The following is a 20,548-nucleotide window of genomic DNA, read 5'->3' as shown; positions in this document are numbered from 1 at the left end:
AATCAACTCTAGTTCTCATCGATAAAATTATTATTCGAATTTTGGACTAACACTAAAAATGTAGAATCTTATTTCGGTGGCTAAAACTCTATTAGGAAATATAAATGTCTAGGTGGTGACGTTGTTGTTGAAATCGCCAATTCGTCCAAATTTCTACCCTGAATCCTCCTCTGTTACACTTAACGGGGTCTTCCCATATATATAATTGCATCAATTTCTAGAATCATCTATTCCAACAAATCTCTCATATCGATTCGTAACATATCTGCTTTGGGTCTGTTGTTTTGACACCCCACAACTCATGTCATAGCTCTATGATGGTCACTTGAGAATCCGGATACAGTTCAGCTACATTATCTGAATGTGATATACCCTTTATTCGTTAACTATAAACTTTATAGATTAATAATCCTCAAAGGCCTCTGACCCTGACAATTTGCTCAAGAACATCCTTGACACATTGCTCGTGGGAGTACCAGTCTTGCTTCAAGATCTCTCTGGTCTTTTCATTGTGAATATCACCCCAGAAAGTCTTAGTAAGGGTTGCCTCAGTAGTTTCTGGTTCACCAATTGGGACATTCTTGAATTGTTCTGGGTAGAACTTGTGGATGAGGTTGAGGAAGTTTTGCTCAGAAAACGAAGCGTTGAAGAGAAGAAGCCTCTTACCGTTACATTCGTCTTTTTCTATGGCAATGATGTGAGCTCCAGCAACATCTCTAACATCAATACACATACCTCTCTCTCTACGAGGAGTTTCATCGGGTTGCAACTTGGTGATACGGTTGATGATTTCCGAAGTTTCACCCATAAACTCAGTGACATCGCTGTCGAAAGCTTGTGGGCCGTAAACGTAGGTTGGGTTAACAACAGTAAGTTCGAACTTTGGGTTTTCTCTTTCTCTGAAGTTCCATACCTCCCTTTCGGCGTGAGCTTTGGAAGCGACATAAGCAATGAACCCGTTGCTCTTAGCAGCAACATCCCATGGGATGTCAGTCCAGCTGTCTTCGTCGATGTAAATATCATCTGGAATGGACTTGTCAATGAGATAAGTCCAACCCATAGCAGCATAGGACGAGGTGACCACAAGCTTCTTAAGGTTCTTTCCGTACTTGTGGGCAGAGGACAAGGCTTCCTTAGTACCAGCAAGAGCAGGCTTTAAGAGGTTTTCTTCAACATCGACATCGCTGAAGTTGAATGGGGAAGCAACATGGAGGAAGTACTCGATTTCTGGGTGCTGCTGGAAAACTTCATCAAAACCACCTGGTAAAGAGAGGTTTGAGACTATAACATACTGGAAGTCTGGAGTGCTGAAGTTCTTGGCCAAGTGTTGACCTTTGGCATCGGTTCTGACGGTACCAATGACCTTGTACTTCTTTTCAAGCAATTGACTAACGACGTGCTGGGCAATGAAGCCGTTGGCTCCTGAGACTAAAACAGTAGACATTGTGATGAGTGTGTGAGTTGTTGATTGATATGGAAGTGGATCCAAGGCGAAAACCGTATCCTTTTATAGACTGCTGCATGGCTGACAGTTCTCAAAATTACGAAGTATACTTATTATGGGGTACATGGTGCATTCTAGTTAACTAGTAGATTGGATGACGCGGAAAAGTAGCTTACTAAACACTGGCTTGCTATTTCGGTGCCGCCCCGGTAGTGTCATGAAACAACGCTTACAAACGAGCCCTGCCACAGCAATTCCACCAATACAATAACGTGGTCCGAGTGTTTTTTCTAATGTGTGCTTCACCTTGAATCACCACTGACATGTATTCCAAATGCAGGGATGAAATCTTTTTTGCTGGTTCTGGACGTTCCGCCGCGCTTTTAAACGGAGCGGACTGGGTTAACTTCCATTATGCATTTTACACCATGCCCGTAGTTTACATGAACTAATAGAGGATATGTACCTGGGTTTATGTGTTGGGCCAGAAATGCACCATAAATTCTGTAGCTAGCTCAACTGCCATCAAGTGGTGCACAAATGTCTACCTGGAGGCTGTTCTCGCTTACGAGATCTGCTGTTGCGAACTCCGATAAACGAGAGAGAATCCCGTGTAACTTGCAAATTTGCTGCGAGTGAAAACTGGTGATTCATGGTGAATCACTTTCCACTCCAAACCGAAACAAACAAGAATGTAGAGTTTACTCGAGAATCTAACTTAATTACAATTTTAGTATTAGTAATTGCGGTCCTTAATCCCACCTTGGACACTGGTAGCAATGGATTGAACAAACTGTGACTCTGTGATGCTACAAGTTTTCTGGATGTTTTATGTGGAAAATGGTTGCAATAATGTCTCGTGCGACATTTTACAAGGTACCACTGTTCGTTGTCGATTCTACTTTAAAAATCTTCTTATACAAGAAGCTGGATGATGCTCCTGTTGTAACTAGTAGATTATCTCTTTACTGAAGCTCAAATTCTGTCTGCCAGAACGGATAGCTCGGTGTAGAGGCGCTGACTATTTGAGAACTCCCTTGCTTATTCATGTTTATCGAAACTTATTCTACTATCAAATCCAGTAACTTTGGAATCAAAATTAACAGTCCATTATCCTATTTCAATATTTTATATATTCTTGCATTTAAGTTGTCAAATTGACCATCACCATATTTCGTGACCAGTATAGACAGAAAATACGAAGATCACAAATAGTGAACCAGTCTAGGTAAGTGAGGTCAAACACGAATAAATTGCTCCGTTGCATTAAATAATTCCATTAGTGTTGACTTATAGCCTACTTTTGCTTGTAAGCCTGTGTAACTTCTGATATGTGCTATATGTGAAAGATGGAACAATTTTTGGGTAAGTTTTACTTTCCTACACCTTCACAGGGATCAGTAACTTTGACCGCATAAGAGAAAATAAAGCATTTACCAAATCCCATTTTCTGAGTTTGTACCTTAGCACAATTCCGCTTAGGGACTTTTAATTACATTGTGTAAAAATGTCAAACCCGGCTTTATTATGAGATCGCGGACTTCGGATTTCAAAGAACACAAACTCCGTGCAATCAGCACATCTATAGGTGAATCATGGTGAATCAATAGCCATTCAAATAGTTTTATCTTGTTTGTAGGTTACTGTTAATTGAATTCCAATATGAAACCATTAGTAAGTATGCATGCTTTTTTTGACAAATAGACAGATTTCCCGATCGTGCTGAGAATCTGGTGACTCTTCTATATCTAAGCATAGGTTCATCTCAAATTAGAGCATGTATTTTAATTGACTCTCGATGCTAGAATTCGCTCAATGGCATCAGAATTGTGGCGACATCAAATCAATTAGGTTAGAACCAACTACGAAAACGGATTACGATGAAAGATGCTTTATTAATTGTTATTATGTGAACTGAGAGTGTTTGTGTTTCAGCTGAAGCAGCCTTCTTGGCTCTCAAGATTTGGTCAACCGAATCCACAACGGTTTGGACGAGGTCAATTTCCTTGAGGCCTAAGAGCTTCTTGGAGTTGGAGTCATCCAAATCACCATGAACAACACGCTTGATACTTTCTGGTTCAGATTCTGGGTCACCCTTTGGAAGGTTCAATTCAGGGTACTTTTCATTCAAGATGTTAGCAATGGTTTGCTGACTGAAAGCACAGTGTTGGACAATAACTCTTTGACCAATGTAATCGTCTCTTTCCAAACCGAAAAGATGAGCCTTGGCAACGTCTCTAACGTCAACTTGAAGACCCTTAACAATTGGCAAAGGGTCAGTGCTCTTCAACTTGAGGAATTGGTTGATAACTTCAGCACTGACATTCATGGTGTCCTTGACTTCAGAGTCAAATGCTTGTGGTCCAAAAATGTAAACTGGGTTGATGGCAACAAGTTCAAAGTCTGGCTTCTCTTCCTTGATGAATTTCCAGGCTTCCTTTTCGGCAAGAGCCTTGGAAGCGTGGTAACCAGTGTAACCGTTAATTTGAGCTTGCTCATAACTGATTTCGGTCCAGGTTTCTTCGGTGGTTCTGACATCTTCTGGAATAGTCTTGTCAACAAGGTAAGACCAGGCGTTGGCAGCGTAGGAGGAAGTAAGGATGAATCTCTTGAGGTTCTTACCGTAAGCCTTGGCAGAAACGAAACAGTTTCTGGTACCTCCGACAGCTGGCTTCAAAAGCTTTTCTTCAATTCCATCATCGTCGAAGTTGAAAGGAGAAGCAGTATGGAAGAAGGCAACAACTTCTGGATGGCTCTTCAAGGCCTCATCGAAAGCACCCTCAACGGCAATGTCTGGAACAACGGCATACTCGAAGTTTTCAGTGAAAAGAGTCTTTAAATATTCACCTTTGGCTTCGGATCTGACACTTCCAACGACTTTGTAGCCGTTGGCAATTAACAACTTGAAAATATGTTGGGCGAGGTAACCAGAAGCACCAGAAATAAACACAGAAGACATAACTAAAGGGAATTGATGGAGTAGAGGAGATTTGGATGGATGCTACTGCTTTTATATTACGATTGGCATGTTGCCGGAATTACTAATTTGCATATCGTGCAGATTGTGAAATTGTGCCGTACCTGTCTCGTTAACCTGTCAATTTTGAAGTCCGGTATTTTGAGTTTTTCCCCACCAAATCCGCACCGTAAAGTTTTGATTCTACATCTTGGAACTACGGGGCTCAAGGTGTAGTTTCAAAGCCACTATTAACAAAAGTATTTCGTTACTTGTCAACTGTTTTGGCTCGCTAGTTAGTTGGCCGATTGATGTCAATTTGCTAGAAAATATTGTAGATAACAGTATGTCTTTGCAAATCTGCTGCCTTCCTCCAGCCAGGAGATTACTAATCCGGGGTTTGCAGTTTACAGGTTGTAGTATCGGAAATATTTCAACAAAGGCAATATGTATCGGGAAGCCAACATCTTGCCACACCAGAATCTGTGTCGCATTTGAAGCAAATAGGAATAGACTTGCAGTTGCGCTAGAGACCTACACTTCAATAGATACCAGATTACTGGCGTATTTTTGACTTCTGACACACATTGAGATAGGTGATATCTGATTACGGTTTTAACGGACCTTCCATTTGCAAGTATCCAGCCCAAGTAAGTTATTTAAGATCGCCGCTTAGCTGGAAGGCAGCAGAGTTTTTGCTGTTGTATGTGAAATAATCGTTACGAGACCATGCATAATGATTTTGATAATTGAACCTGTAGAAAGCAATACCAAGTGGTCGCAACATGCTATAGGTATACATGTTCCGCATAGTTGATCATACTTATTATTCTTGCCTACAGGAATTATTCACCGTGTCCACGGAAACTTTTCATTTTGACCAACCGAACTTATGGTATTTTATCTACCTCTACTGGATGGTGATAGTTGAGTGCATTCTGCAATCACCCCAACAAGAGAGACACGACACACACATTAAAGTAGGAATTACTACACTGGTGCGGATTCAGCAACGGCCGGGTTTAATGAGAAGTCCGCATCCGCCGAACTTGCATTTTTTGCGGCACCAAGTTATGGTTTTTTTGAAAAGTGACTTCACTCCTTGTTTGAGGAATTATTTGTAGAGTAAGTGCATTGGTCGTCCCTTGTAACACTACTACCGTATTGTTGTGGCTTGGGGCGGAAATTTGGTATGGCACATATGCACACGTTCAACAAGTAGTCCGCAAGGAAAAACTCACACTTTTTCTTTGGATCCTAAGAACGAAGAAGTGGGTAGCTGACCTACTCGTTGGAGGTTATGGAATCTCAGTAGCGCGATATTACCCGTCGGACCCCATTTTAGCTTCGTTGGTTGACATTTTTGGTTTCTTCTTTTTGCAACTTGTCCCGCCAGATATCACCAAAGTACAAGTCTTGATTATTCATTTCATAAAACTAACTAGTTGTTTCGTAATACCGACGCTCGAGTAAATCCTAGCTACCTACTCTCTATAATAAGTCAAAATCATCATCATCGATGTCCATAAAATCGTCGTTCTTCGACTTCTCGTTTGCCTCTTCTGCCTCGATCTTTTTCTGATGCTGTTTTTGAAAGTTCTCCAATTGCTCGAGATCCCAAACAGAAACCCCTTCTTGGTCCTTTGGATTGGCAGGTTGTGCCAAACTTCTTAAGAAAGTCTTTGCTGTTGCTAATGCCATATCAGTAGACAAATTGGTATCTGAATCTCTGAGCGCCTGAGCAATCCATTTAGGCAATTGACTCTTCTTTTTGGAGAATCTTCTGTCCGCCAAAACCATAATCCCGTAATCATCTTTACCTCTCAAGACTCTACCCAAACATTGGGCTGCATGCCTCATGGCATCGAAAGACAAGAAGTCATTCTCCCTAATCTGGAAGTGGTCTCTCATGAACTCCAATCTTGCCTTAAGAATTCTGGACTCGGTATATTGGAATGGGATACCAATCATAAGTACTGTACGTCCATAATGGTGATCAAAATCGATCCCTTCACTTACCTTACCACGAGCAACAGAGAGCAAAATTGCACCTCTACCATTTGAACACGCCTTTCTGTACGTTTCCAAAGCCAAGGAAGTTTCTTGGGCATCAGGAGTCTCCACTAAGATCAACTTGTACTTCCAAACCTCATCCAATACACCCATATTTTGCCACATGGAAATAATCGATTCCATGTATAAGTATGAAGGGAAGAAAACAACCATACCATCAGGCGTGATCTTAGCAAATTCGATTAAAAGAGACCCGTAGTTTCTGACAACAGATGGATCGTTTCTAATTTCAAATCTGGAAGAAATAGAAACCTGATCAGAGCCTTTAGTGACAATAAGCGGCAAGAACGATCTTCTCGCCAAGGTCATAGTATAGGATTCTTGGATCACCGTTTGAAAGTTAAGCATCTTGGGGTACATGTCTAAGGGGGATATAGTACCAGAGGTGATAATCACTGATGAAAACCTTTCAAATACAGGTTTGATAGCAATTGATGCATCTAAGCAAATAAAGTGAAGAATTGGATTTGGCACAGTGGAGCCTTCTGTCTCGAAAGGTTCGAGAATCAATTGGAATCCGGTTTCATAGGTGGAAACTAATGTGGCAAATGTCGCTATATCTTTAAGAGCATTAAAATCTTCAATTTCATTGAGTTCCAACGTTCTAACCAATAATGACAATCTTTCAGAACAAAATCTTAAAGGCTTCCTATCAATAAATGTGAGCTCCTTCAAATGTTGTAGGAAACTAACTGGCGTTTCGCTGATGACGTGTAACACCTTCATTCTTGTTTTCAAGTATTCGATGAATCTCTTCAAGAATGAAACGAAATGTTCGGCTTTTCTGATATTTCCGGGTATTGCTTCATCCAATAAATCCTGCGGCAAAACTGGATTGCTCATGAATAGCTCTTCTTCTCGATCAACTTCTGCTTGTCGTAAGCCCTCGACCAACTTCTCATACTCGTTCTGTAGCTTTTCACTATCTTGGGCCTTCATCTCATCGATTGCTTCTCCCAATTTATTTGCTCCTCTGGAGGCTCTTTTTAGTGCATCATCAGTTAGATCCAAGGATAAGGATTCGATACAAACGTTATCAATGTTATGCGCTTCGTCAAAAATAATGATGCTGTCTTTTGAAAGCTCCTTGGACACTCTTTCTGCAATTTTTGGATCCAAAAGATAATGATAAGAATAAATGACCACGTTACAAAAGGGAATCATTCTTCTGACCGTGAAATATGGACATGTGCCTTCCTGTTTGCAGTATTTGATTAAAGAATCGAAGGAGTACACTCCAGGGGGTATTAAGTTGTGTTGTTCAAGGTCATTAAGTTTCTCGTGGAAGGAGCACAATGCGCTGTTTTCAGGGTTGATGTTCTGCTCCTCTTCACTCAACGCTCCCTTTTCGATTTTGGCCTTCAATTGGCCGTTGGTGATCCGTCTGCACTTCTCATCGACAACTGTTCCCTTTCTCTCCTTGGATATGGTGGGATGGAGGCACAAGTTCTTTCTGGACGTCAAACCCATACCACGGAAATCCTCCACGTACCCCAACTCGCTGGTTCTGTAATCCATCAACGATTGCAACTCGATCAACGCTTTTTCGATCTCCGACATGGTACGGGAACAATACACGATCTTGCGGTGTTCTGGATAATGCATCTGGTAAGCTACCGTCAATGAAAGTAACGATACTGTTTTGCCTGTTCCCGATGGCATTTCCAATATACAGTTGCCCCCTACATCCAAGGTCTTCTTGATGTCACTCATATAGGCATACTGCTCAGGATATATTCTTGGGTATGGGAATAGGACGGGTAAGTCATCGATGTAGAACTTCATGGCGCGGTGCTATTGTGGTGTGATGGTGGCTGGTGGAGCTTTTAGGGCCTGGTGTGATTCGATGATGACTAGACACAGCTAATGATGGTTAGTTATATGCCATAACTACAGTGGCACAAAAACGGTCGTGCGAAGGGTCCAAGATGGGTGCTAAATGGGAGTGGAATTCTAGACTAGATCAGGTGAGGCGACAAACATGGTGTGCGAGCTATGCTAGAGTACATAGATGCCGCTGTCTGGTGGTGTAGTGCTGATGCTGTTCTCGAAGGACCGGCGCAGGGGAGAACGATGGTATATTAGTTTTTTATCATAATTTAGTTGCACCCACACGAGTAGTTTTCTGAACAAGAAGGTTAACGAGGGCCATTTCAATCCGTAGGTGACTGTAGTAGGTTGCCATAATATTTATTGGGATTCTTTCATATGTGCTTTGTAGTTTATGGACTAAAATCAAAAAATAATATTTCCGCCCAATACAGGTGAGTCTCCCAAGAAGAGGGTGTAGTTTCACTGGCCAATGCATACACACCTACAGATATGCCACAGCCCTAGAATTAGCTTCTAGTCCCTCATGAGTGAGTACATTATGCTTTGAAGTTTGGGGCTTCAAAAATAAAAATAAATGATTCCGCCCAGGATCGAACTGGGGACGTTCTGCGTGTTAAGCAGATGCCATAACCAACTAGACCACGCAACCATTTCTTGTTGAAAGCGGTTTTTGATTTGACTATATACTTTTAAACTCGTTGAAATTCATAGTCCGAATTTTGGCTTTTATAACTTATTTCAGCTAGAGCAATCAATGTTTAAATTCATATTATTTAGTTAAAATTAACATTATTAAAAAATTGATATATATTAGTGATATTTTGGGATTTTTTACAGGTATATGGACCCGTTCAAGGGAGTTAGAGCACTTATATTGGGTCAGTAGAACTAGGTTGGCTTCCTCTTAGAAGCCATTATTGCAGTAAGCCTTACCAATGTCCAACCAATCAGGTTTCTACATAAAAATTCTGCTAATTGAAGAGCGTAATTATCATGTCTGTTGGTCAACAGGAAGATAGCGTTTCCACCAATATTTGCAGGCAGCATAGATAATGCCTGAGAATGTAATGGTGGTCTCGCGTATATTATGCCATTATTTTTGGTTAATTTTTCTTAGATACCATGGATTTTTACTGGAGCAATTGGTAGCCTGAAAGTACCGCACATTCCACGCATACATAATATATTTTCAGACCCCGAGGCCCCGTTTCCGACTGTTTCCTAGTCAAATATTTTACACAGTATTTCCTCTACTTCTAGGTATATTATGTATGCAGTCTATCTACGAGAACTTCTCCAATATCAATTCCTCGAGCTTGGGGTAGATGATGTCGGAGGTATTTCCTGCCACCGTATGCAACACTCCCTTTTCCTTGTAGAATGCCTTCAATCCCCTCAACTGGTCGTTGTAGGTGTCGAGACGTTTCTGGAACACCTCTGCGGTATCATCCTTACGCTTGACCAACGGTTCGCCTGTCACGTCGTCCTTGAACGGCACTTTGGGTGGGTTGTAGTCCAAGTTGTATATTCTGTTGCTAGCAGCATGTATCCACCGAGCCTCAATGCGGTCCAAAATCACCTTCTGGTCCACGTCCAATTCCACCACAAGGTTGATGCCCACCCCCGACTTGTCTAGCACCTCGTCCAATGCCACTGCCTGCTGGGCGGTTCTAGGAAACCCATCGAGGGTCCAGCTGGTGTGATTATTGAGCCACTGGGACTGCTTCAACTGGTCAGTGATGAGGCTCACCATGGTGGTGTCTGGCACCAAGCCACCGTTGTTGATGTACTGCGATGCTTCCTTGCCTAGCTGGGTGCCCAAAGCCACTTGACTTCGAAGAATGTCGCCTGAAGATAAGGCATGGATGGACGGAAATTTGGCCAAAAGACGGGACGTTTGCGTGCCCTTGCCGGATCCGGGAGCTCCTAGAAGAAGAAGGCGCAACGGCCTGGTCAACGACATCGATGAGGAGATTGTGGAGGAGTTGGAGGAGTTGGAGAACTGGCCTCGGATTCTGGTGATTTGGTGTCGGATCGACGGAATCGCGCGGGTGCCAGAATGGGCAAGAGGGCGCATGCTGGCAGGTGATAATTGGAGTGATGGGAAGAGGGAGAAGTCAGTGGTATTGGAAGATAGTGGTGGTAAGATAATTTTGGGAATATCGTGGTGGGTTGGTGTGTATGTGGATTATCGTGGATTATCGTGGATTATTGTGGGGAATATTTTATGATTTATACTGGGAGGGTGCTTTTTCAGCTAGGATAAATGGCTACTTTCTAGCTTCTAGCTATCAGGTATGGAGAAAAGGCGGATTACCTGGTCCTTCGACCATGGATCATCTCTTCTCCCAGTTCATACCTTGTAACTCTGTAATGTACGAATCTTGGGTTTCAGCTCACCGGTTTTACTAGTGCGTATTCTAGCCGTACAATCCAGGTTCTCGGGTACTGTGAAAAGTAATAAAAAGAAGACTGTAGGATAATGGTCAAATTTTTTGCTTTCGCCTGATTTCATTGCACCATGTAAATACTTTTGATGTGAGCTCTGCCACTAGGACAAACCAGCATTTGGTGCAATTAATGAAATGCCTGATATTCCTGGAGGTTTGTCTCATCTTCTACCTAGGCTACGTTACGAAAATCACAAACCTAAATATCTACCATAATTCTTACATTCTAACTGCCTGGTTTATCATAAATTGAGTATCAAAATACCTCTAAATAAATAGCTTTTGAACAATCAAGTGAGTTCTGCATTGTGAAACTCTACTACATGCTTTTGTCCTGCTACCTAAGAATTTGTACAATAACTGAATGAATACCTCGAAGGTATTTTCATGAAGAATTTTACGTCATGAGGACATTTTCGACTGGTCGACTCAACTGTCCAACCACGTCGTTTTCTGATAGGTAACGGCATCAGACTCCTCGTCCTCGCTGGTCACTATTAGGCATTGGTTGTCACGGTGCGGCTAAGTTGTTTCTGGTTACTATCGTCTCATTACTCCTACAATGGAGCAACGATAATCTCAGTATAAATGCTACCCAACTACAAGTCAGCTAATAATACATGTGTGAATTAAACTACTCATCGTCGTCCGAATCAATGATTCTTCTTCTCTTTCTCTTACTCTCCTCGGGTTCCTGCGATCTGTACTTGGCATCTCCGTCCAGCTTCAACTGCTTCAATCTTTCGGCACCTCTTTCAAATTCCTCCTCTTCATCCTCGTCCTCATCGAACTCTTCTTCCTCCTCGTCATCGTTGGCTACGAAATCATCTTCCTCGTCGTACTCATCACCTCCGTAGGTTCTGGCGAATCTCTCGTACGCAGGTTCTCTTTCCTCACGGCCACCGTATCTGCCGGCGGGACTGGCTCCTCTATCCATTCTCTCCTCTTGGAGTCTTCTCTTGGACTCAAGCTGTCTCCTCAACTTGAGAGTCTTTCTTTCGTTTTCATCGGCCAATCTCTGTTTCAACAAAGGATCGTCGTTGGTGATGGTGTTCAAGATCTTGTCCTTCTTTTGGATGTTCTTGACTGCTTGTGTCAACTTTCTATGCGTGGAAGTGTGTGTGGAGGTAGGTATCAAGTTGACGGACTTGTTGATGATAGCATCATTCTGTAAGATCTCGTAGCTGTCGTGGGTTTTGACAAAAAAGGTGTCATTTATGGGCAATTGCTTGAAATCAAACATCTCGCTTCCGATCTTGAGCGATACTGACCCATCGCTCCACAGGACGAAATGTGCGTTGGACTGCTTGATGATCTCGTCGTTACCACTGTTGGAGTATCTCCATCTGATGGTGTTTTCGTTCAACAACTTCTCTGCCACCAACTCGCTCTTCACTTGCTTATCTGTCATATCTGTTTTGGCTCTCTCGATGGCATTCTGCTTGACCTTGTCTCTGAACTCGTTGGGGTCAAATGGATGTGCTTCCACATTGAGAAACACAGGCATCTTGAGCATGTATGTGTCTTGTTCCGGCTTCTGGTTGATAGCATGACGAGGAAGCGATAAGTCGATGGTCTTCAACTCGTCCTCGTCCTCTTCTTCGTCCTCGTCTTGCTCTTCTTCCTCTGCAGGTTCCAGCTGTCTGTTCTGCTCATTTGGCTGGTCTTCCACCTCGGAGTCTCCGAATAAGTCATCGACGTCATTTTTGGATTCGTCATCGCTGATACGATGCAATGATTCTTCGTCCGACATGGTTTGTGTGGTGGTGGGACGGGTATGGATTGCAAGCCAGAATGGTGTTGATGAAAAAGTTGGAGGTGCAATGGGGCGGCGCACGACCGAGTATCAGTATGGGTTGGTGAATTTGAAAATAGTGATAGGCAGTGGTCGAAAAACAGATGCAGGATGGGATTTTGTGCATTGATCATTGTCTTTACTGACAGTCAGTCTATTCTTGGACAGGTATTTATTAAAGACTACCAGTACTAATAGGCCATATCTACACAGTTCAAAAGTAGGAATTAGTATTACACGGAAGGAATAAAACAAGGAATAATAACAACTGGAATGGAGAAGGAATGAACAGATCCGTAACAGCAGATCCAAAAGCGAACGAAAGCATGTAAATAAGACAGAAAAAGTCAAAAGAAAAGGACCACAAGGGTCGAATAATGACAAGATGAAAGTGAAGGGGGTATAATAACAATTCCTGTGCATGCCCAGCTACAAAAGATGTCGGATTATCTTTGTTCAGATGGGGCAGCCAGGGAAGCCTGGGGCACTGAGGTGGTAGAGGGAGTTGAAACAATAATGGCCACCTTGGGGTTGGCAGCCGCAGCTGGGGCGGTTTCAGCTGGCTCGTTGGTATCATTTGAGTTTAAATGCAAATTTCCTGGGTGAAGCTCATCCAAATCTGACATATCAATCTCATTATCATCGTCGGTGATCTCATAATCATTGTCGTAATCAGACAATCCCAAGGACTTGGAAGTGTCATGGAGTCCAACCATATCTTGATTGGTGGATATGGGTAACGACTTGCTGTATTGCCTCTTGAAAGGAGGTTGGGGGGGTTTGCTTAACAAATTGCTTGGCTCACTTTCGATTGGTGTGGTGCTGGTAGATGTCACGTTGCTGGATTGATTAGCAGCGTCTGCACCAAAGTTCGTGGTGACAGTTGGTTTTGTTTTCAATTCGACTTCCCCTTCTCCGATAACATCGTTCACATCGAGTTGTAAATCAGCTCTTTCTGGAGTCTTCACGAGGGACTTTGAAGGCGAGGGGTGCATGGATCCAGTTTGCTTGGGTAATAATTTGTAGGCGTATTGGATCAAGAATTCAACTACCAATTGTGATAATGCATACTCGACCGGATCCATGTCGTGGTTGGGATGTGACAAGATTGAAGGCTGGAAGATGGCAGCAAGATTTCTCGAGGACATCAAGTTCTCATCCGCATTGTTCTGAACCATCGAAAGTAAGTCCAAGATGTAGAACAATAATTGCTTGGACAAAGTAGGCAATTCGTCCACTAGCAATTTGTACTCGTCTATCACTTCATGCACATCTCTGGTCAACTTTCTATAATTTTTGGACTTCTTGGCTGACTTCTTTGCTGCTGATTCTGCAGCAGCAGCTTCGTCTGCAGCAGACTCAAACTGTTGCTGACTCTTGATGTGGGAGAGATCCGATTGGGAATGCGAATGGACAGGGGAGTAGCCCACTTGGTTGTATGACGATGAGGGGTTCGAGGAGCCGTGGTTGTTCAATCTTCCTATGTTTGCCTCGGTTAACGGCTGGGACTCGGACGAGTCCAAGAGATCTGCTGGGGTAGTTACGGGAGTTAATTGTTTTGGGGGTTTAATTTCAGGACTGGCAGACTCGGGTGCGGGAGTGTTGTTGTTGCTGGAGGTGGGCCGCAAGCTTTTGTTGGGGTTTTCTGCCTTGTATTTCATGTAGTTGATGATTCTGGATCTGGATCTCAATGGGTCCCGGAACGCCTCGTAGAGCTCCAACGGGATCAAAGGCTCGGGTAACGCGTTAAGAAACCGTCTCAAGATGGACGCTGCGTCGTGCACGGTGTAGCCTTCCCAGCTCAACTTCTTGCCGTAGTCTGGAGGCGAATTGAAGATCACCTGGAGCTCCTTGAGTCGCTTGGACGAGCCTCCCACCCGGAAGATGCCTTCCACGTTTAAACCATTATTCTTCAAGTACACACCGCATTTGGCCACCACGATGGGGATTTCGCCATAGGTGACACCAGGATCCGATGGGTTGGGATTCAAGATGGAGATCTTGGCTGACGCCTCGTTGATGGCGTCTGCAAGCGGCACTCCGAAGTATTTGCTGTTCTCGTCCACCAACAGGTGGTGCTGCAAGAAGGAGTCACGGTGCTGTCTGATGGAGGCGGACTTTTCTGACTGGGATAGCGAGTTGGAACGCACGCGGTTGACGTTGTTGCTGGAACGGGATTTGTGGTTGAGCAACGGCCTCAAGAACTCGGGAGCCTGCTGGTGGGCGGGAGGCGACGACGAGGGTTGTGGTGGGAATGGAAGTGCCTTGTTGGGGGCGGCTATGGGGATGCTGGGTTGGTGGGTCTTGACAGGCGAGCGGGACTCGGTGGAGAGCAAGTCGTTGTCGGAGGTGATTTCGTTGACGGACTCGTTGGAGAGGAAGTTGCCTCTTTTGAGGTTCTTGACCCATCCGAAGATGGAGTTTCTGTTTGTGGGGGACAGCGAGTGGCTCATGGGGGAAGTGAGCGTTTAAGAACCGGGACGAGCTGGTGCAAAAGCTGGATGGTAGGGAACTGGGGAAGAGCTGGTGGAATAACTGATGATTCTGGTAGAAGAACTGATGATTCTGGGAGGAAGAACTGATGATTGACTGGGAAGAACTGATGACTGTTGATAGCTGATTGGTCTGGAAGGAAGTTCTGGTAATATCTGACGAGCGATGCCGACTGCTCAGGCTGGGCGTGCTGAAGGTTGCCGCTGGTTAACAAATGGACAATAGACGCTGGCACTCAAGTGTCATCTATTTGGTGAAAAAGGACGTGTCTCTTTTATCAAAAAACTGATCAGGCTGGAGCGACATGGTTGGTAGCGAGGGCTATTTTTACCCTGAAACGCCAGCTGCGAGATTGGGAGTAGATAAGGGCACGGTGGTGCAGGTGTCAAAGGGGAGATAGGAAGGGAGGCAGGGAGGGAGGGAGAGACAAGAAGATGAAGAGAGAGAATAGAGAGAGAACTGGTTGATGGTTCGGTGGGCCGCGGTGCTACAGTTGTAGTGCGGTAGTACGGTGCGGTTGTAGCACGGTTGCTGGACGAGCCAGTACTGGGCGCAGCGTGGAGGTGACGACCAGGCCCCGCGGGCTCGCGAGGGGAGTCGCGCACCTAGCGACAGTTGTCGCTAGGGGCCAGCACGAGAACTTTACCACGGGGATTTGTCCGCCACCAGGCAGTCCCAGGCAGGACCTGGCATGTGGTGTGAATAGAACGATTGCGAGGCGGCAGCGCCTTGTCCACAATGGCAGGTGCCAATTGCTGGCGTGAGTTAGCGGAGAGGAGACGGAGACAGACGGAAGTCCAGCACGCGACGAGGACGAGACGGTCTAGCCCCAAGGCTTAGACGAGGACCAAAGTGCCACATTGGGAACGGGCCGCCAAGGAGTCTAGATCGTGGCTAGCCGGGGACAGGCGGGTCACGTGACCACGTGGCCCTATTTTTAGACGTGTACGGTCGGCGCACGTCCCTTTTTGGGGCAGGATCTGGCTGTCACATGAAGCCGTCTGGGGCTGTTGTGACGAGCGCCGCGTGGCACGTGAGGAGGCGGGTCCACAAGCGGAGCATCACCAGCAAGCAAAAACGTCGCGTGCTCAAAGTCACGTGATTATATATCCATATGAGGGTAGTACGAGTGTTTGCCCGAAGGACGGGGTTGTTCAGCAGTTGTGCTAGTGAATCGTTCCAGAACGTTTTCAGTGAAGTAATTCTTAATTATAGTTAGGCCATTAATTCTGCTTCTTACATAAACCTCTTAGAGCATGTCTACAATTGATTCAGGGCAACAGCACCTTTGAACCATGTTTAGTGGTTTATCGCTCGTCTCGATGCTTTCTATTGAAGTATAGGTGATTTGTGGAAACTAGAGTAAAGCTATTACAGCCAATTAACTGACCACGAAAGCCGGGTGCCACAATATATCAATTGCAATGGGAAAACACCATTAATTTATCATGATCGATAAGTAAGTATTTCCAAGATGATAGTCTGACCTGCGCTAACAGGATGTCATATTCATTTTTAATGTTTGTATCCGTTGGGAAGTCTCTATCAAATTTACTTTAGGTGTGACCGATGGGGCAAGAAATCATTAGGAATTGAGTGTGAAATCTTACTTGACTCTTTCAAAAGTCTCTACGTGTTAGAAATAATGGTAATATACGGCTCAAAATTATGTAGTTTATATAGGCTATAAAAGACTGGAAATGAACTTCGGATTCACAACAGAAATTTCTAAATGACACCATTAAATGTCCTAGCGTGAATAATAAATAACACAGAAACAGAGAGTATGTTTCACACATACCTAAATACATTGCCATATTGAAGAGAAAGAAACGGACAACTGTATGTCGAAATTGACACTGTATATCGAAATAGTTGGGACTGGTAGATTTAAAGTGGGTTTTTCTCTAAGCAAATTGGGAAACAGCCCTCTGATTGCTTTATAGCGTTCTAAATAAATTCTACAGGTACCAGATTCGCAGCCTCTGCGATTCTTGTTTGAATCGTTTCTTTGGCTAGAAGTTTTTCTCTTTTGAGTCTACTTTTTAGCTGATGCCAAAACTGTTCAATGGGGTTGAGTTCGGGGGAAAATGGGGGCAAATAGAGGATACGGGACCCTCTATATTGAATAATCCTACTGATACTAGGATTTTTGTGAATACTTGCATTATCCATAATTAAATAGCAATTACTCATTACCGGGTGGTTATCTAAGATGTCCATGACATCTAATAAAAATTGCTTGAAATGACCAGTAACAGTTCCTTCAGAGGTATCTATCACTTCATTCCCTCCAATTCTCTTCTTTTTGTTGCTAGGTGGACTTGGCTTTCTCAAGCTCAATTGAACAACTCCGTGGAAGCAAATAGCACCTAAAATGGTAAGATTTTCGGCTCTGGTACTGGGAGTCTTAACAACTGGAGTAGTACCCTTGGGAGCCCATGCACACGAGCGCTTCTTGTTGATATTGAAACCTGCTTCATCAATAAAAACACAGTTGCACAGATATTCAACGTCAGATTCCAAGATTTTATTTACAAAATCATATCTCCCCTGAAGATTTTTGGGAGAATTCCTGTCGGCTCTTTCTTTCCCAGCAACCTTGAACGTAATAGAACATTGGTCTTTCAAAAAATTATGTAAGGTAGATCTACTAACTGTTAAATCCATAAAAGATTCACCCAATTTTTCCATCATTTCATCGAGAACAGCTGAAGGGTTTTGTTCAATGTAGCCCGTGATGAATTCCTTATGGGTATCGTTAAGCTTGGGATATAGGGACTTTCCTCTGGGCTTCGGAATTGGAACGTCTACCTCTCCTTGTTCTTTGTATTCTTTAACCCATCGCTGTGCAGTTCTAGCCAGAATTCGAAGCTCTTTAGCAATCGCACTGATAGACCAGTGAGGTCTAACTAACCAGAATTCGAAGAATTTTTCCCTCTCCTTAACAGTGTACATACGATAATTTCTAGACTTGCGTTCCTCTAGCTTTACTTCGCCCGTACTTGAAGCTGCCGGCCGATCATCTTCGGGCATATCTTCTTTAACTTCATTAGGAATGGGCAGTAGAGGCCTCTTAATAGACCCATAAGTATTCAAATCTGTAAGAGATACTAAGGGCAAACAATCATCGATGTCATTTTCGTCAAGACCAGGAACCCCTGTTTCATCTACCACATTACTTAGCCCATCTTCATGTCGAAACTCGAAAGACATTGGCACTTCTACTTGATGGTTATCCAATGTGGACATTACTTTTATTCAATAGCGAGCTTCACCCCAATCGAAAGAATTGCACTTCTCTGCGGTTCGAATTATAAGGGTGATTGAAGAGCTTATGTAAGGGGGTGTGAAATTACTACTGGTTCACGCGACATAATAATTAGCCCTGAGGGAAATGCTTTTGGCCCAACTACGACTTTTAAGTTAAAGCCATAAGAATTTCACTCAGGTTGAACAAGAACTACACTGGATGTCGAGGCAACATAAACAAGCAATTAAGAATTTGGAATCTCGAAATCAGAATTTATACATATGAGAGCGGTATCACTAGATAAAGTTTCAGTATCTGTAACAGAGACAGTGCGATTTTAGTGCAGGTCAGGCTACTGTATATATGGTCTACACTAGATGAGAGTCATGTGAAAACTCAGGTAACTTGCCTCGAATTACCTCCGTAACCTACAAGCTAGACGAGACACTAACTGTTATGATTGTATGACGAGCAGCTACTGCTAAGCCCTATTGCTTGGTTAGAAAGTGCCTCTAACCTAAATAGTTGGCCCTCTCATTAATACAAGCATCTGGAGTGTCGTCGTTGCTCAAATCATATCATGTACCTTAATTATTGGTTTCTCTTTTCATAATTTAAATTCTATTGCTTTAGCTTTAATAACTATTATTCAGTATTTTAGTAGGCTTGAAGCCGCTTAATCGCATCAAACTATCATTTCTTTGTACCATTATTAATTTCTCCATTTCGACTCATCCATTTGAGCTTATCTGTGGGCCACGATATGGCAATTTTTGCTCAAAAAGGTGGGTAATTTGATTTACGCAAAGGCATACTGGTATTTCTCCATGACATGATGTGCCTTTAAGAAATTAATAAATGGTGACGGCACTACAAGTGGAAATAGTACTTAAGTAAAGAGTAATATCAATTTCTTGTTACGTAGGGAGTTTCTCTCGGCAGCAGCCAACCTTGGCGATAGCTTCTCCACCTAGTTGTCCCCACTCCAAACTGATGGTTGGGCGTGCCCCTAGCAATGTCTCCAAAGTATCATAATGTCGTATTTCCCATCCGCTACATGGTGAGATATCATGTGATCCATGCGGCTCTGGTCACGTGATCTATACACAGGCTTAGTTTCCTCCGCTTACTCCTGGCGCCCCCATTGGCCAACCAGCCCGTCCAATCGTCCTCCCTGCCAATCCTCGCAATCCCCGTTTCCCTCGCAGAATTTTGTCCACAGTGGTGGCTCTCAGAGCGGCCAATCCCACAGTATTGAAGTACGGAAGTTCTGCCCCCTTCTGTGGCTGCAACCCCCACCACAGCACATGGCTTGCCAGTGCTCTAAGCATGTTGGCGGCCCACACCTCCACACTGTTGCTCACAAATTGGCACCATTACTAATAATTAGTTTCACAGTAATAACCTCCGTGGTTCCAGTTAGGCAATAAATTTGCTCAAGCTTGCATTAGTAAATATATATAGAATTAGGGATCCGACAATTGAGCAAATAACTAGTAGTGTTCGATTTTTCAGCACCTTCCCAGTTACTATTCTCTGCCCATAACACCATGTCCCATACCCCAATTGAGTTGCCCAAGTTAGACTGGGCCTACGATGCGTTGGAGCCACACATTTCCGGCGAAATTAACCGTATCCACCACAGCAAGCACCACCAGGTGTACGTCAACGGCTTCAATGCTGCTATCACCGCATTGAGCGCTGCTGAGGCCAAGGGCGATGTTAAGGGTGCGGTTGCAATTCAGCAAAACATCAAGTTCCACGGTGGGGGCCACACCAACCATTCGTTGTTCTGGAAGACATTGGCTCCCGTTTCGCAGGGTGGTGGAGTTCACCCATCTGAGGATTCTCCATTGGGAAAGCAGATAGTCAAGCAGTATGGGTCAGTCGCAAAGTTGATTGAACTCACCAACGCCAAGTTGGCAGGGATCCAAGGTTCAGGTTGGGCTTTCATTGTCAAGAACAAGGAGAATGGAGGCACTTTGGACGTTGTCACCACCTTCAACCAGGACACCGTGCTCGAGCCATACGTGCCATTGATTGCCATCGATGCCTGGGAGCATGCCTACTACTTGCAGTACCAAAACGTCAAGGCCGACTACTTCAAGGCCATCTGGAATGTGATCAGTTGGAAGGAGGCCGAGAAGCGTTTTGCGAGCAATTAGCGTGCCGATTGATGATGGAACTGCTGGCACTCCGGTTATCCTGAGACTATAAGTGAGCTATCTATCCATCTGAGAGCAACATATGG

The 20,548-nt window shown here is 43.9% G+C and overlaps 8 protein-coding genes and 1 non-coding gene across 9 annotated transcripts; 2 read left to right on the top strand and 7 right to left on the bottom strand.

Moving 5' to 3' along the window:
* Positions 1-370: 370 nt before the first annotated feature.
* On the bottom strand, positions 371-1,750 carry CANTADRAFT_25496 (NAD(P)-binding protein). The gene has a single exon (XM_020207439.1). The coding sequence runs from the start codon at positions 1,442-1,444 to the stop codon at positions 413-415; it is 1,032 nt and encodes a 343-aa protein (XP_020066430.1). The 5' UTR covers positions 1,445-1,750; the 3' UTR covers positions 371-412.
* Positions 1,751-3,296: 1,546 nt separating this feature from the next.
* Positions 3,297-4,685, bottom strand: CANTADRAFT_63136 (NAD(P)-binding protein; the record flags this gene model as incomplete). The annotated part of the gene is made up of 1 exon (XM_020210869.1): positions 3,297-4,685. Exon 1 carries the CDS (start codon positions 4,401-4,403, stop codon positions 3,297-3,299), a length of 1,107 nt encoding a protein of 368 aa, XP_020066429.1. The 5' UTR covers positions 4,404-4,685.
* Positions 4,686-5,087: 402 nt separating this feature from the next.
* On the top strand, positions 5,088-5,718 carry CANTADRAFT_203933 (uncharacterized protein). Its single transcript, XM_020206561.1, has one exon. The coding sequence runs from the start codon at positions 5,201-5,203 to the stop codon at positions 5,522-5,524; it is 324 nt and encodes a 107-aa protein (XP_020066428.1). The 5' UTR covers positions 5,088-5,200; the 3' UTR covers positions 5,525-5,718.
* Positions 5,719-5,891: 173 nt separating this feature from the next.
* RAD3 (TFIIH/NER complex ATP-dependent 5'-3' DNA helicase subunit) lies at positions 5,892-8,258 on the bottom strand (the record flags this gene model as incomplete). Its single annotated transcript, XM_020209578.1, has 1 exon — positions 5,892-8,258. The coding sequence occupies one exon, from the start codon at positions 8,256-8,258 to the stop codon at positions 5,892-5,894; it is 2,367 nt and encodes a 788-aa protein (XP_020066427.1).
* Positions 8,259-8,881: 623 nt separating this feature from the next.
* Positions 8,882-8,955, bottom strand: CANTADRAFT_t72. Its single transcript has one exon. It is a non-coding gene; the product is annotated as a tRNA-Val (tRNA).
* Positions 8,956-9,130: 175 nt separating this feature from the next.
* Positions 9,131-10,830, bottom strand: CANTADRAFT_25493 (adenylate kinase). The gene has a single exon (XM_020207438.1). The coding sequence runs from the start codon at positions 10,381-10,383 to the stop codon at positions 9,589-9,591; it is 795 nt and encodes a 264-aa protein (XP_020066426.1). The 5' UTR covers positions 10,384-10,830; the 3' UTR covers positions 9,131-9,588.
* Positions 10,831-11,390: 560 nt separating this feature from the next.
* On the bottom strand, positions 11,391-12,509 carry CANTADRAFT_40806 (uncharacterized protein; the record flags this gene model as incomplete). The annotated part of the gene is made up of 1 exon (XM_020208843.2): positions 11,391-12,509. One exon carries the CDS (start codon positions 12,507-12,509, stop codon positions 11,391-11,393), a length of 1,119 nt encoding a protein of 372 aa, XP_020066425.1.
* A 488-nt stretch (positions 12,510-12,997) lies between these two features.
* SAC7 (Sac7p) lies at positions 12,998-15,004 on the bottom strand (the record flags this gene model as incomplete). The annotated part of the gene is made up of 2 exons (XM_020209334.1): positions 12,998-14,079; positions 14,131-15,004. 2 exons carry the CDS (start codon positions 15,002-15,004, stop codon positions 12,998-13,000), a joined length of 1,956 nt encoding a protein of 651 aa, XP_020066424.1.
* Positions 15,005-19,847: 4,843 nt separating this feature from the next.
* On the top strand, positions 19,848-20,462 carry SOD3 (Sod3p; the record flags this gene model as incomplete). The annotated part of the gene is made up of 1 exon (XM_020210091.1): positions 19,848-20,462. One exon carries the CDS (start codon positions 19,848-19,850, stop codon positions 20,460-20,462), a length of 615 nt encoding a protein of 204 aa, XP_020066423.1.
* Between the last annotated feature and the right edge of the window lie 86 nt (positions 20,463-20,548).

Source organism: Suhomyces tanzawaensis (genome assembly GCF_001661415.1).
Source record: "Suhomyces tanzawaensis NRRL Y-17324 unplaced genomic scaffold CANTAscaffold_2, whole genome shotgun sequence".
In the NCBI taxonomy this organism is placed as follows: domain Eukaryota; kingdom Fungi; phylum Ascomycota; class Pichiomycetes; order Serinales; family Debaryomycetaceae; genus Suhomyces; species Suhomyces tanzawaensis.
Note: the sequence above shows the minus strand (reverse complement) of the source record. Positions and strands in the feature narration are given on the sequence as shown.

Coding starts and splice junctions, on each gene's coding strand:
- CANTADRAFT_25493 (XM_020207438.1), bottom strand. CDS start 10,383: ATGCGCCCTCTTGCCCATTCTGGCACCCGCGCGATTCCGTCGATCCGA.
- CANTADRAFT_203933 (XM_020206561.1), top strand. CDS start 5,201: ATGTTCCGCATAGTTGATCATACTTATTATTCTTGCCTACAGGAATTA.
- CANTADRAFT_25496 (XM_020207439.1), bottom strand. CDS start 1,444: ATGTCTACTGTTTTAGTCTCAGGAGCCAACGGCTTCATTGCCCAGCAC.